The following is a 13,562-nucleotide window of genomic DNA, read 5'->3' on the forward strand; positions in this document are numbered from 1 at the left end:
AAAGTGTAAATTTAAATTATAAATCACAAAGACTAATAATCTTTGATCCAATTTTTTTTAATAAATTTTAATTACTAAAAAAATATTATAAAGTGAATCCTACATAAATTTCTTAAAATAAAGAAAATTAATTTAAAAAAACTGTAATCAATTTAAGTAATTTATATTTGTAGAATCTATATTAAAATATTTTTATTAATACAAAGTTCATTTGAAAATGCTATAAAAAGACATTTCCATAGCATATAAAATGTAATAACCTTTGTTAGATGCAAAAGTCTATTGAAATTTATTTTATTAGAGATCTTATTATTACTTCATGTTATCACTAAATAATTTATACAATATTCATGTAAGGTTATAAAATCCATATTTTTATAGATCACAAATATTTTCTATTAAATATAAATTTATTCAATTCAGATTTAGTTTTAATAAATGATAATTTTCTTCTTCAAATATTTAATATAATTGTGTGTTCAGAATTCTAATTTGAAATTATTACTAATTGAATCAATGTTTTCATATTGCTTTGTATAATGTAAAAATATTGGCATAATATTTTAGGTACCTTCCATAGAAAAACATGATATTATGTGAAAGTATTGCCTATCTTCCTCTATCAATTAATGTTTATGAAAAATATTTTTATATTATATATATATATATTTTTTTATTGTATTTGTAAGGTTTTGTCTAATGAGACTTATTCATATAGATCTTCTTAGTCTTATTTTACATATGTCTTGACATTTAACACGTGAAAAGTAAATTTGTAAAAAATATTTCAACATTCAAGTTGAGTAATAAGTATTTATATATAATAAATACTATTTGTTAAATACATATTTTGTCTTAATTATGATTAACTTGTTTTTAGAGTTAGGTTAGACTTAAAAGATATTATATCCGATTAATACGAATATCACTATTAAATTTTTGGAGAGTATTTTTTAGGGTTGATATATATTCTATCATGCAATTAAGATTGTGGCATACCACATTTTGATCATGTAATACACAAATCATATAAGTAATTAAATGTAAAGAGGCATAGGTATGAGAAAAATGTAACAATAATACATAAATCTATGGGTATGAGAAAAATGTAACAGTAAAACACAAATCATATAAGTAATTAAATGCATAGAGGCATAGGTATGAGAAAAATGTAACAATAAAGCCATTAATAAATTAGCAACTAGTTATTCCTCTAATATATGACCTAATGGTAATAAGCAATTAATTGTGATTGATTGTGAATTAGGTTTATAAGGAAAGAAAAAAATCGATTTCAAAATGTCAACTATCCACAATCTGCCCTAATTCATTCGGGCACACATAATGGAAGAATAATATGATATGATCTTGCATTATTGTAACAATGATTCCCCAAATTACTTGGTAATATTTTTTTTTTATCTATTTATTAAAAATGTGTTTTTTTCACAGTGTTTTATTTTGAGATTTTTTTTTCTCAGGGATTCATTTTCTGTAAAACACGAATCAGGAGATTTAATATGTGTATTTGTGTGTTCAATGACCAAATTCATTTTCTATAAGAATTAGGAGATTATTGATTTAATTTTTTTTCTGAGGTGTCTATGATGTTTAAAAAAATTATAATTTGGAATGTTTTCCTTGACTTCACAACGCACACCGAAACCAAAACCCAGTCAAACAACTAACACCGAAAGCTATCTCAAAGTCATTGAAAGTGAATAATATAATTGCAGATCAAATAATAGAAAAAAGAGAATGAGAATGAAAGTGTGAGTGAAGTGAAGGGTGAAGGGGACCCTGAAAATGGAAGAAATTGAAGTTGAAAGCATAAGCATGGTGACAAAGTATTGCAATGGTTATGTTAGTAATAGCAACAAACAAACACCATTGTTGTATGTAACATCTTGAAGACAATGATCCAAGTAGCTTAGTTCCATTCAAAGCTGTTTTGTTGTGTGTGGCAAAGGATGACACAAAGACAACACAACACAAAACGTTGACAATAAAGTCCCGTAAGAGGGGGGCCACTTCACACACGGGCGGCACAACACAACCTATTTTTTTTTTCCTCTTTTCAAAAAGCAAGCTTTCATCTTTCTCATTCTCTCTATCCATATGCTATGTGCTTATTCTTTCTCTCCCTCTATCTCTCTAAAACCATTGATCTGACTACTGCTTGTGTGTATAACCAAATTGGAGCAACCCCCTTTGCATCTGATCCTAGAATCACAAGCATATCTACCTATTTTCTATCTTCTCATCACCCGTAAAGCTTTCATTTTGTCCTTTTCTTGTTAGCCTTTTCACCGCTGCTTTAAGTTCAGATAAAAGAAAAACAAAATAAGAAAAGGAGGGAGAAGAAGGAAGATTAAGGGGGTTTAGTTTCCTTGTGAAAATGCTTTGACTTCAATAAGCTTAATGGATTATGGACTTGGGGTATCTCTGTTTATTAGTTTCTCATTTTTTGTATGTTTTGTTTGTAAAGTACTTCTGCTTTTGTTCTTTACGTCCCCTTTTTTTGTATTATTGTAAGCTGTAATTTGTTGAATTTCCTTTGCTAAAAGGTTTGATTTTCTGATTGGCAGAGGTAATTGAGTGTGAAAAATGACAAGGGTGGCTCGTGATTTTGGTGATACAATGCAAAAAGAGGCCGTGCCTGCGGTGTCTTCTGATGTTGTGTTTGCTTCTAGTCGGTTTCCTAATTACAGAATTGGAGCTAACAATCAGATAATGGAGACAAAGGATGACCCTAAAGTGCTGTCTATGAAGGAAGTTGTGGCACGTGAGACTGCTCAACTGTTGGAGCAGCATAATCGTCTCTCGGTTCGTGACCTTGCCAGTAAATTCGAGAAGGGTTTGGCAGCCGCGGCTAAGTTGTCTGAAGAGGTTACCCTTTGTTCTGGTTTAAAATCAATTATTTTTTACATTGGAATACAGTTTTTCCTTTTGAAGGGTTTTGCAACCTGAGATTGTTATTTTGTAATGCTTGCAATTGAAATAACCAATGGTCATATTCATAACTTTTGAAGAAAGGGATGCTCCTTTTTTAAACTAAGTTTTTCATGTGCTGGTGAAATCAGGCTAGACTTAGAGAGGCTGCATCTTTGGAGAAACATGTTCTTTTGAAGAAACTTAGAGATGCACTTGAGTCCTTAAAAGGGCGTGTGGCAGGAAGAAACAAGGATGATGTGGAAGAAGCTATTTCTATGGTTAGTTCTTTTTTATTTTTTGTAAAAGGAAGATTTCTACTTCAAATTTGTTCTACAAAATAATCAGGTTTTCATATTTATCCTGTTATGTGCTTTTCCATATGAAGCTGCCTCTATAATATAAAGTCTTGTGTATTTCTAGAGAAGTCAATTTGGGAGAGTGTATGTTAATGGAAGCGCTTTGAGAATGAACTTGGGAATACTTCTCTTAAATTTTGTATATACTTGCAGAAGTACATTTTCTTATCTAGAAATGCTTTCATTGCTCCATGAATAAAAATGAATTATTAATTTTTTAATTTTTTTAATGTAATGTTCATCGTAGTGCCAGTTTATTTGTGCATTCAGTCTTCTAAGAGATGCAATCGTGCAACTGTAATTTATTCTGCGCATTCTCCAGGTTGAAGCTCTAGCAGTTCAGTTGACTCAGAGGGAAGGAGAACTAATACAAGAGAAGGCAGAAGTGAAGAAGCTTGCAAATTTTCTTAAGCAGGTGAGTTGTCCTGTTTTACATGGCGACGAAAGAAGTTTCATTAGAAATAGGAAGAGAAAAGAAGATCAAACATTATAAGATATCCTCTTTATAAACATTAAAAGTAAACACAATGAGACCAACAATTGCATCAAAGAGGACCCCAGTCCCTTACAATCGTTACTAAAGACATTCCCTGACAAAATTTTATGCTGAGCTCCACAGAGATGTCACAAATCCTATTTTATCCCATCACAAGTTTGGGCAAAAAGATTTACAAGCACTCTGCCTCAACCATGGAATCGGAAAGCACGGATTGTGCACTTACATGAATTGAGCAACTCATTACTTCTTTAATTCTGATATGTTGCATATTAATAATATAGCTTCACAAATAATGATATATTTTTTCTTTAGCTTATGTCTTCTTGACATGGCTGCATAAAGAAATTCCTCTTCCAATATTGATAGTTCAATTAATTTCTAGGCTTCTGAAGATGCTAAGAAACTTGTTGATGAAGAAAGAGCTTTTGCTCGTGCTGAAATAGAGGATGCTCGAGCAGCAGTTCAAAGAGTGGAAGAGGCACTTCAAGAACACGAGAGAATGTCTCAAGCCTCTGAGAAACAAGTTTGTATTATTTTATTGTCATTTGCCACTTTTTATTTGTAGGGAGTTGGTAATAAGTGCTTGTTGAAAGGTTTATCCTAATAGGCTCAGTATATATTTGCAAGTAGTTATCTTGACACAAGGACAAGGGAAAGTGGAAGATGGGTATTTTGCTCAATATTTTTACTTGTTTGTTTAAAATTATGCTTCAAGCTTTCTTGCACCTATCTTTCCCTCGCTTCTAGGTTTTCATTTTCCCTGAAAGCCTGAACTAAACATTTGACTCTTTTGATTATTGTTTTAATGTGATACCCTTCAGCAGTTGAGCTACTGCTTCCCTTTCTATGCATTGTTTGTCACTCCCACTCAAGTGTTTTTGCTTTCTCTTTTCTTATACGAGAAAACAAATACCGTTGGTCTGTCTTAATTTAGTAATAATCATTTGAACAAAATTTGGTTCTATGGTTTAGGACATGGAACAATTAATGAAGGAGGTTCAAGAGGCTCGAAGAATCAAAATGCTGCATCAGCCAAGCAAGGTATATATGAGCACTTACACATGTATCTATTTTTTCTCTCATCTAAATGCTATTTCTAGTTTCCATTTTTCTTAGGTGTGCAGTCTCTTGATTGTTCTGCTTTGTTGAATTACATTTCTTTCCTTTATTTACTTGGACTTATTTTTTCCATATTGTCAACATTTTTATTAAGTTATTTAAGATATATGATTACATTGATTGTTGATTGAATTTTAGGTCATGGACATGGAACATGAACTTCGAGCATTGCGGGCTCAACTTGCAGAGAAGACTAGACAGTATCTTCGACTTCAAAAGGAGGTATGCCTGTCATATGAACCATCAACGGTCAATTCTATGATATACTCTCAGCATTATGTGGAAGACTTTTAGACAGTTGTTGGGTTTTTAAGCAGCATGTTATGATGAATCACGGTTTGTAACTTGAATTTGGTTTTGAAGTCTGGTTTTTGGTTGAAAATCTGTGTTTAACATGGTTTTGCATCATGCATGGATTATGAGGACAACATGCCTCGACAATTGCTGTGTATCATGACCATTGGAGGATATCTATGATAGGGACTTGAATATTATGGAGTGTGTACGTTTCACATTGAATAGTAATATGAGATGATTGCTGGAATCCTAAAGTGTTTGGTTTCCCCCTCTTATCAACTAGTGTTTGTCACCTCTGCTTTGTGTCATGCAGTATTTACCTTCATACTGTCAAATTCTCTGGCAATACTGAAAACCTGGTCCTATAATTCTTTCACAATTGCTTTATTTTTCTGATGATTCATATTAAAAAGAAATGATTTTAAAATACTATATGAAAAACACGTGAATATTTAATATTCCATATTCTTTCGCTGAGGCAGTATGATCTTTAGATAGACTTGGGAGAATCTTCTGATTCTTACATGGTGTGAACGAACATTCCATGATTTTATACATTTGGACTAGTGTTTGTTGAACAATGTTTTTTTCTTAAGTGAAGGGGGAATTTCTTTGCTTAGATGGAGGAGTTAAGTGATTGTCTTCCACTAATCATTGTAAGCTTCTTTTATTGATTATCTTTCATAATACTTTTCAGCTAACTAGAACAAAGAAAGGTGGGGAGAATATTTCTCATTTTTATGAACTTGAAGGGAATGAAACCTTAGGTTCTTACTTGCAAATTCAGCCTTGCTCTGATAATGCACCTGAAGTTTCGGAATGTTCAATTCAGTGGTATCGTGTATCATCTGATGGTGCCAAAAAAGAACTTATCTCAGGTAATTTTTCTGTTTTTTTAACTTTCCAGTCATCCGACTCTTGATTTATGCATTTTTTCTACTGATTGTATTGCATTTTCTATTATTGGTCATTTTTCTGGAGAGCGAATAATAGTTATGATGATGACAATTCTATCTTTTAGTATTTATAGAAATTTATAAATGACACCCAAACCCTCACCTACCTATCATCTGCTTAACATTTTTCATCATAGATGAATGTTCAGTATAACTACTTGTGTTGTGCAAATACTAATGATTAATTTAGTTAAACTTAAAACTATTTTGTAAGATGGTATCCAGACCTATTCTAGTGAGGTTTATTGATTCTATCATGTCACTCACTATTCGGTCACAACCACAAGAGGTATATGATATGACCATATTTTAGTATATAAGTGGGTATAAACTTCATCTTACAAGCTTATTTTGTAGGATTGAGTTACGCCTAAATCACTTTTTAAGAACTTTATTCATAGCTTGTTACTTGCTTTTTGTGGCTATTATACATTTAAGGTTGCCAAACGTAACTGTCAGTGGTGCTTATTATCTAAGCTGTGCTGTTGAAGATGCTGGAAGACTGGTTGTTGTTAAATATGTTATCCAGTAGTTCCTCGTTTTTATCTTTCCTTATCATGTGTCAACACCCGATTTTCTCCTCGTAAATAAATTTTGTTTTTAAAGAAAATAAAAAAAGGTAGAAAAAAGAAGAATAATTTAAATATAAAAAGAAAAAAAAGGAAAAAAATATTTTTCTAAAATAAAGATAAATAAATAATAAAACATTTCTTTTTTTGCTTTTTGCACCCCTGCACCCCTTTTTTCTCACCTTCGTTTTTTACTTTCCTTTTTACCCCCTAGCCCATCTGCACTGCTTTCACCAAATAAACCTGGGTCCATTCTGCTGGCACTAGTTCTGCTGTTCGTCACCTATGCTATTATTATCTGACCACCTTAACCAAATAAGTCTGCGCCCATTCAGCTGGCCTAGCACTCGTGCTATCTGCCACCCCCTTCCCATCAGCTCTCATAAAAAGCTGATGGGTTTGTGTGAAATAAGAAAAGGGGTGTGGAAAGGAAGAGAGTGCGATGGGCTAGGGGGTAAAAAGAAAAAGTGGCAGGGGTGCAAAAGAATTTTTTTATTATTTATTTTGTTTATTTTCTTCCTTTTTTATTTTATTTATTTAAAATATTTTTCTGCTTTTTTCCTTTTTTTTATTTTCTTTAAAAACAAATTTTATTTATCCGGAAGAAATGACAATATGATATAATTTTCTCAGGAGCAAGCAAATCAATTTACGCCCCTGAGCCTTTTGATGTTGGACGTGTATTGCAAGTTGATGTTATTTCAGAAAGTGAGCATGTCACACTTTCCACTGCTGGTCCAATAGACCCAGGTCTGGTTTCATTTTTACTTATCCTTATTTCCATTAGTACTTATTTCCATTAGTAGTAGTCACTAACAGCCAATTTAAATATAAACTTTTCTTATCTGTTTTTTTAAGACATGTTCTGCTGTGCAGCCATGTTTAGCTCACATTTCTTGTGTACTCTCATGCAGCTGCTGGTTTGGGAACCTATGTAGAGGCGCTTGTGCGCAAACATGACACTGAATTTAACGTATGTTGTTCTGTACATGCGTGCCTTGTTAAGTTCAGCTGTTTTTTTTAATCTAAATGTGTATGGTTTCGTACGTTGTTGTTGCTGAGTCATTTAATCAAATTGTTTAGTTTTGACAAACTGCTGTTATTTTGTGCTTTGTTCTTCACTTTTCAAAAGAAATTTCAGAAGTGTAGTTGGATTACATGACAATAATATTGTAGTTGCATTTAATACTTTTCAGGTAGTTGTAACTCAAGTGAATGGTTCTCCTCCAACTGAATCTATTCATGTGCTTCATGTTGGAAAGATGAGGATAAAACTCTGCAAAGGAAAGACCACAATTGCCAAAGAGTACTATTCTAGTTCTATGCAGGTATTTAAAACTGTTGATACCATCTATATTTTGATTGTGAAAACCAAAACAATGCTCTAACCTCCTTCTTGCACTTATTCTCTATATGATTGTTAATCACTGTGTTCATTCATATGCATACCTTGTGCATTGAATTATTCGATGCCATCTGGGTGTATGAAAATGCATTTGTTTTTGTACTCTTGTCTTCATTTTTTCCCCTTGTCACATGATAAACTGGAATTTGGTTAACCATACTGCTTTGATCTTGTTTTCTTTAGCTTTGTGGAGTTAGAGGAGGTGGAAATGCAGCAGCACAGGGACTTTTTTGGCAGCCAAAGCAAGGGCATTCTTTTGTATTAGCTTTTGAATCAGAGAGAGAAAGGAATGCTGCCATCATGCTTGCAAGGAGATTTGCATTTGACTGTAATGTATGTCCTTCTGAAACTTGAAACATTGGTTAGAATTTGAGAATTCATCTTTTCTCTCTCTCTTTTTGGCCACCATTGCTAAGTTGGAAATGCAAATATAATGACAGATCATGCTTGCTGGACCAGATGACAGAGCTCCTCTAGGGACATGATGAGTCTCCTCCTTACATCTTTTTCCCCCACCTTGTAATTATGAGTTTTTCTACCTTGTATCATTATCATAAGTGTTTTTGAAACACGTAAAATCTTCCTTATAATTTGTTTTAGCTTGTAGTGATTCATACCTTGTGGTCTGAATCATTTGTATAATTTTGTTTCATCAGTCCAAGGCATTTTTTTTTTATTTGCCTGTGAGATTAGGTTACACTGTTATAGAATCCATGGCTTCCATGTCAAGTGTTTGAGATGCTAATTGGTTGTATTTGATGGACAGACAATTACTGAGAACTCTGATTGATATTGTCCATGGACACTGACCTTGTGAACAGGACAATATGTGAATCTTCTTCTCTAATTTGTAATGTAAAAGAATCCAATGTTTATATCACTAGATTTACCTCAAGAATCCAATGTATTGTGTAGATAGATAAATAGATACTGCATGGATTATATTCATCAATAAATTAAGGATTTGCAGCAATAATAAAAAATAAAAACAAAAGCTAAAACATAAAAAGGAGCTCATTTTGATATTTAAAGTATTAATAATCACACATCAAAATTTGAAGAGATTCATTTAATAATAAACCCTTTAAAATTTTGATATGGTAATGATTTAAATCATGAAAAAAAGAATGTGAGATGTTTGATAAAGTAAAAATATGGAAGAACAAAACAAGATATACAGCACAAACCTGTTTATTTTTTCATGAAGTTGCAAAAAAGAAATACTCAAGGAATGTTTAACATTTTGTAACAGTTCAGTTGTGGTGAATTTGTCAAAAATTGACATTTCATGTTTTAGTGTTTTTTTATCAGATCAAAAGGGCTGGAAACATATATTACAAAAGAAATTAATATTAAAAATAATATTTTTCATTTTATTTTTCTATGTACTTATTTTCTGTTTTTAACTATTAAATTCCAAAAAGTTACTTCATTTGTTATTGTTTATTTTCATTCATCTTATTTTTCTCTTTTCTATTTTTTTTGTGTGCTTTACTTCTTTTTATACTATTTTCCCTACCAAAATACATGTATAAGATATAGTAGATTTGCTTGAATGCTATTATTTATTAATTAATTTTTCAAAATTTACTATTTTTCATTAAATACAGTAATAAATAGTAGATTGTATTAAAATATTTAATACTATCAACTCAATGATTAATAAATTATATATATTTTATTGGTCGGTGTTGAGTCTTGAATACTAATCTAGTTAAAAAGTATTTTTACTTTCTGTAAAATGAATAAATTTTAATTTTAATCCTTGTAAATTTTTAGTTTTAGTCTTTTAAAAATTGAAAATTTACCATTTTTTTATCTTTAATATTGTATGTTACGAGTTAATTACTTATGTGTTAAATAAAAATTTAAATAATCATTCTAGTTAAGTAAAAAATAGTAATGTGATAATATAAGGGGGTGCCATCTAAATAACTTTTAAAATCTGAAAAATAAATGTTATTAATATATTTTAAAATAAGCATTAGATATTAAAAGGAAGGATTTAAAGTTCTAAAAGATGAACATTTTTAAATATTTTTTTTATAAAAACTAAAACAAAAATTTACGCATTTGAAAAAAAAGATAAAAAAGTTATTTCAAATTTTATGAAGATGAAAAATAAACCATAATAATTTTATAAAATATTTGATAATATGAACTCGATATTTAATAAACAAAAAAGATCACTTAATCAAATTTATACTTTTTTTTGAACTTTGTAGTTGGCGTTCTTAAAAGTTGAAATTTTTATTTAGGCATTCCGTGTGGACCATGCTTTACAGAGTTGAATGCTTGGTTTTGAGGTCAAACCAACTCAAACTTCAATCAACGGCTACCATTCATCTTCTCTTCGTGCCAAATATCTGACCCTTCATGTAATCTCAGTTTTTTTTTTCAGTTTTTTTTTTGTATTTTTTTATTGTCCCCTACAAAATCTTGATCTCTATGCTGTTGTGTGGTGTTGTTGTGTTGTGTTAATCTGATTCACAGTTACACACTCTCTCTCTCTGTCACTTGGATCACTCATCTCGCCTCAATTCTCAGGTACTTCTCTGCACTCTTTCTCATGTTTCTGCTTCATTCCCACCTAGTATCTTCCATTTTTATGATCCCCTTTAAGGCCAATTTGACCAAGCTTCCTCATTTTGGATATTTGCGAGGGTGGTATCTTGTATTCAACTCAAATGATCAAGCGTTGACCATCTTATGATTCCTGGGAAATCCATTGACAAAATGTACTTACATAAATAAATGCAAATAATTTTTTTTTCTAGTATCATCACCCTGATATGGAATGACAAGTTTTGTTGCCTTTTTGGAGCATGGAGATCTAAAGTATGTATTTTGAATCGTGTGTTTGTAACTAGCTAATGCTGATGCAAGTGATCCAGCATGTTGCAGTGTTTTCCTTTGCAAATAATTGATCAGAGCGTTAACTTGTGACTTTGGTTGACTTTGATTTGCTGTGTGATTGGATTGGATTTGGATCTTGATCAAGCTAACTTATGTGAAAATTTGCTATCTGTAATTTAGATATGTCGACATCTGATGAGCCAGAAGTGGTGGAAAGGGGTAGCAAGGATGAAAAGCACAAGGAAGATGATAAAGAGGAAGGGAAGGGTGGATTCATTGAGAAGGTGAAGGATTTCATTCACGACATTGGTGAGAAGATTGAGGAAGCTATTGGGTTTGGGAAGCCTACTGCTGATGTTTCTGCGATACACATTCCATCAATTAATCTTCACAAGGCAGATCTTGTTGTTGATGTGCTCATAAAGAACCCAAATCCGGTGCCGATCCCTCTGATTGACATAGACTACTTGGTTGAGAGTGATGGAAGGAAGCTAGTTTCTGGATTGATACCAGATGCAGGCACTGTCCATGCACACGGAGAACAGACTGTCAAAATTCCTCTTACTTTGATTTATGATGACATCAAGCAAACATATGCTGATATTAAACCAGGAAGCATCATTCCTTATAGGGTGAAGGTGAGTCTCATTTTTGATGTTCCCATCTTGGGAAGGCTAACTCTACCTTTGGAGAAAACTGGAGAAATCCCCATACCTTATAAGCCTGATATTGATCTTGAGAAGATTCATTTTGAAAGGTTCTCTTTTGAAGAGACAATTGCAACTCTTCATTTGAAGTTGGAAAACATGAATGATTTTGACCTTGGCCTCAATGCTCTTGATTATGAGGTCTGGCTTGGTGATGTTAGCATCGGTGGTGCCGAACTCACCAAATCTGCTAAAATTGAGAAAAATGGGTTTAGCTATATTGATATTCCAATTTCCTTCAGGCCTAAGGATTTTGGCTCTGCCCTCTGGGATATGATTAGAGGAAGGGGAACTGGTTACACCATGAAAGGACATATTGATGTTGACACTCCCTTTGGAGCAATGAAATTGCCCATCAACAAAGAGGGTGGTACAACCCAACTTAAGAAAAAGAAGGAAGATCGTGATTATGATGATGATGATGAAGATGAGGTTTGTTAAACTTCTTTTAATTATGTTTCTTGATTCCTTTCTATGTTTTCAAAGTTCTCTAGAAAATGATAAGGTATTGGCATGCAACTATACATATCATCAAACAGGATATAGCTTTCAATTCACATATGCAGCCCTTGTCTTGCATATTTTCAATATAGTAGAAATGCTTCAGAATCTAGTATTGAAAAAGAACTTTACCTGTGCTTAGTTGGAAAGATGACAAATAGATTTAGTGAACAATTTTTCGTCTTTCATTGATGAGAAATTTTTATCTGAAACAAGGATGCTTCCCAATAAGTTGTTCCATCTCTTGGTAATGTCTTTATCTTGTATAAGTTGTTCCATAACTTTTGTCTATAATCCTTTTCTTTGCAGGATTGAAGAAGAGTTGTAGCAGGTTATTTACTGGTTATTAATAAAAACGGACTTGAACTTTAAGGCATTACTTTATGAGTTCTGATGGCATTGATATGTATTTTTAGAGATCAAGTTGACATTCAAATTATGAGATAATATCAGAATTTTAGTGAAAATATGCTGCTGCAGTTTGGCTTGTTTTCTTTCTTTTGAACCGTGCTTTTGTTGTACTTATTGATTATCATGACAATCTAATGCTGTCTTAATGTGAGATAAAAGATCATTTGCCTTGGAATTGTATATGGTCAGTTTTCTTTGTCATTCTGGAATTGAGAATTGGTCATGTTATGGCTTCCTTTCAGGGTTGTGTGTGGTCTCCACTTTAAATCAAACAGTTCTATTATTAGTTTGAATCAAAGTGTGCTTGTACCAAACAACATGAAAACACTCCAAAGTTTTATGCCTGTTCTCGTCTAAGTATTAAACAAAAAATGCATCTTCCTCGTAATTGCTAAACATTGGCTACTAAATTCGACCATAAAGAGAAGTTTCTTCTTAGGCTCACATTTGTTGTGCCAAAATATTAGTAATGCTTGATTCAAATGATGAGTATAGCTGTAAGGACAAAACTTAGATACTGTGTGAACTATTTCCCAATCAAAATTGGAGTATTACCTCAATAATCTATTGAATCTTTTAATAATACAGTATTTATTATATAAAAGTTATACTAATATTGTCACATATAAACAACTTTTTGCACACTTATATTGAATATAAACATTGGTTAAATTAAATTTGAAAAACAAACCATTTCAATGCATCAATTAAAAAACTTGTAAACCAGTCTGATTATAAAAACTTATAAACCGATCAAATTATTTTAGTTTGATGGTATATCAAATGCATTGAATAACTTGAACTCGATATGGTAATACATTCTCTTTATTAGTAATAAGGAAAAATATGTCAATATTCATATTTTAGAATTGTTAAATATGATATTTTTTGATTAATTTTTTAGTAATTAAATATTTTAAATGATCTAATACTTGTTTTTATAAATTTTTTT

General features: G+C 31.7%; 2 protein-coding genes across 5 annotated transcripts; both read left to right on the forward strand.

The window, feature by feature from the left end:
- The first annotated feature begins 1,728 nt into the window (after positions 1-1,728).
- Positions 1,729-9,030, forward strand: LOC137825603 (stomatal closure-related actin-binding protein 1). 3 transcript variants are annotated; one of them, XM_068631311.1, is made up of 13 exons: positions 1,729-2,269; positions 2,589-2,889; positions 3,084-3,212; positions 3,613-3,705; positions 4,172-4,312; positions 4,762-4,830; positions 5,047-5,130; positions 5,903-6,083; positions 7,364-7,480; positions 7,645-7,703; positions 7,927-8,058; positions 8,319-8,468; positions 8,576-9,030. In XM_068631311.1, exons 2-13 carry the CDS (start codon positions 2,608-2,610, stop codon positions 8,618-8,620), a joined length of 1,482 nt encoding a protein of 493 aa, XP_068487412.1. In that variant the 5' UTR covers positions 1,729-2,269; positions 2,589-2,607; the 3' UTR covers positions 8,621-9,030. The 3 variants fall into 3 exon arrangements, with proteins under 3 accessions (XP_068487412.1, XP_068487413.1, XP_068487414.1); XM_068631312.1 differs by having other exon boundaries at positions 2,039-2,439; XM_068631313.1 differs by lacking the exon at positions 1,729-2,269 and adding an exon at positions 2,292-2,469.
- A 1,457-nt stretch (positions 9,031-10,487) lies between these two features.
- LOC137826768 (uncharacterized) lies at positions 10,488-12,785 on the forward strand. 2 transcript variants are annotated; one of them, XM_068632904.1, is made up of 3 exons: positions 10,488-10,682; positions 11,172-12,130; positions 12,509-12,785. In XM_068632904.1, exons 2-3 carry the CDS (start codon positions 11,174-11,176, stop codon positions 12,512-12,514), a joined length of 963 nt encoding a protein of 320 aa, XP_068489005.1. In that variant the 5' UTR covers positions 10,488-10,682; positions 11,172-11,173; the 3' UTR covers positions 12,515-12,785. The 2 variants fall into 2 exon arrangements, with proteins under 2 accessions (XP_068489005.1, XP_068489006.1); XM_068632905.1 differs by having other exon boundaries at positions 10,599-10,873.
- Positions 12,786-13,562: the final 777 nt, after the last annotated feature.

This window comes from Phaseolus vulgaris, chromosome 8 (assembly GCF_000499845.2).
Source record: "Phaseolus vulgaris cultivar G19833 chromosome 8, P. vulgaris v2.0, whole genome shotgun sequence".
NCBI lineage: Eukaryota > Viridiplantae > Streptophyta > Magnoliopsida > Fabales > Fabaceae > Phaseolus > Phaseolus vulgaris.

Bases quoted from the DNA above. Each gene is read 5' to 3' on its own strand.
- LOC137825603 (XM_068631311.1), top strand. From the start codon at position 2,608: ATGACAAGGGTGGCTCGTGATTTTGGTGATACAATGCAAAAAGAGGCC. The intron at 2,890-3,083 runs GTTACCCTTTGT...TGGTGAAATCAG, and splicing joins CGGCTAAGTTGTCTGAAGAG to GCTAGACTTAGAGAGGCTGC. The intron at 7,704-7,926 runs GTATGTTGTTCT...AATACTTTTCAG, and splicing joins AACATGACACTGAATTTAAC to GTAGTTGTAACTCAAGTGAA.
- LOC137826768 (XM_068632904.1), top strand. From the start codon at position 11,174: ATGTCGACATCTGATGAGCCAGAAGTGGTGGAAAGGGGTAGCAAGGAT.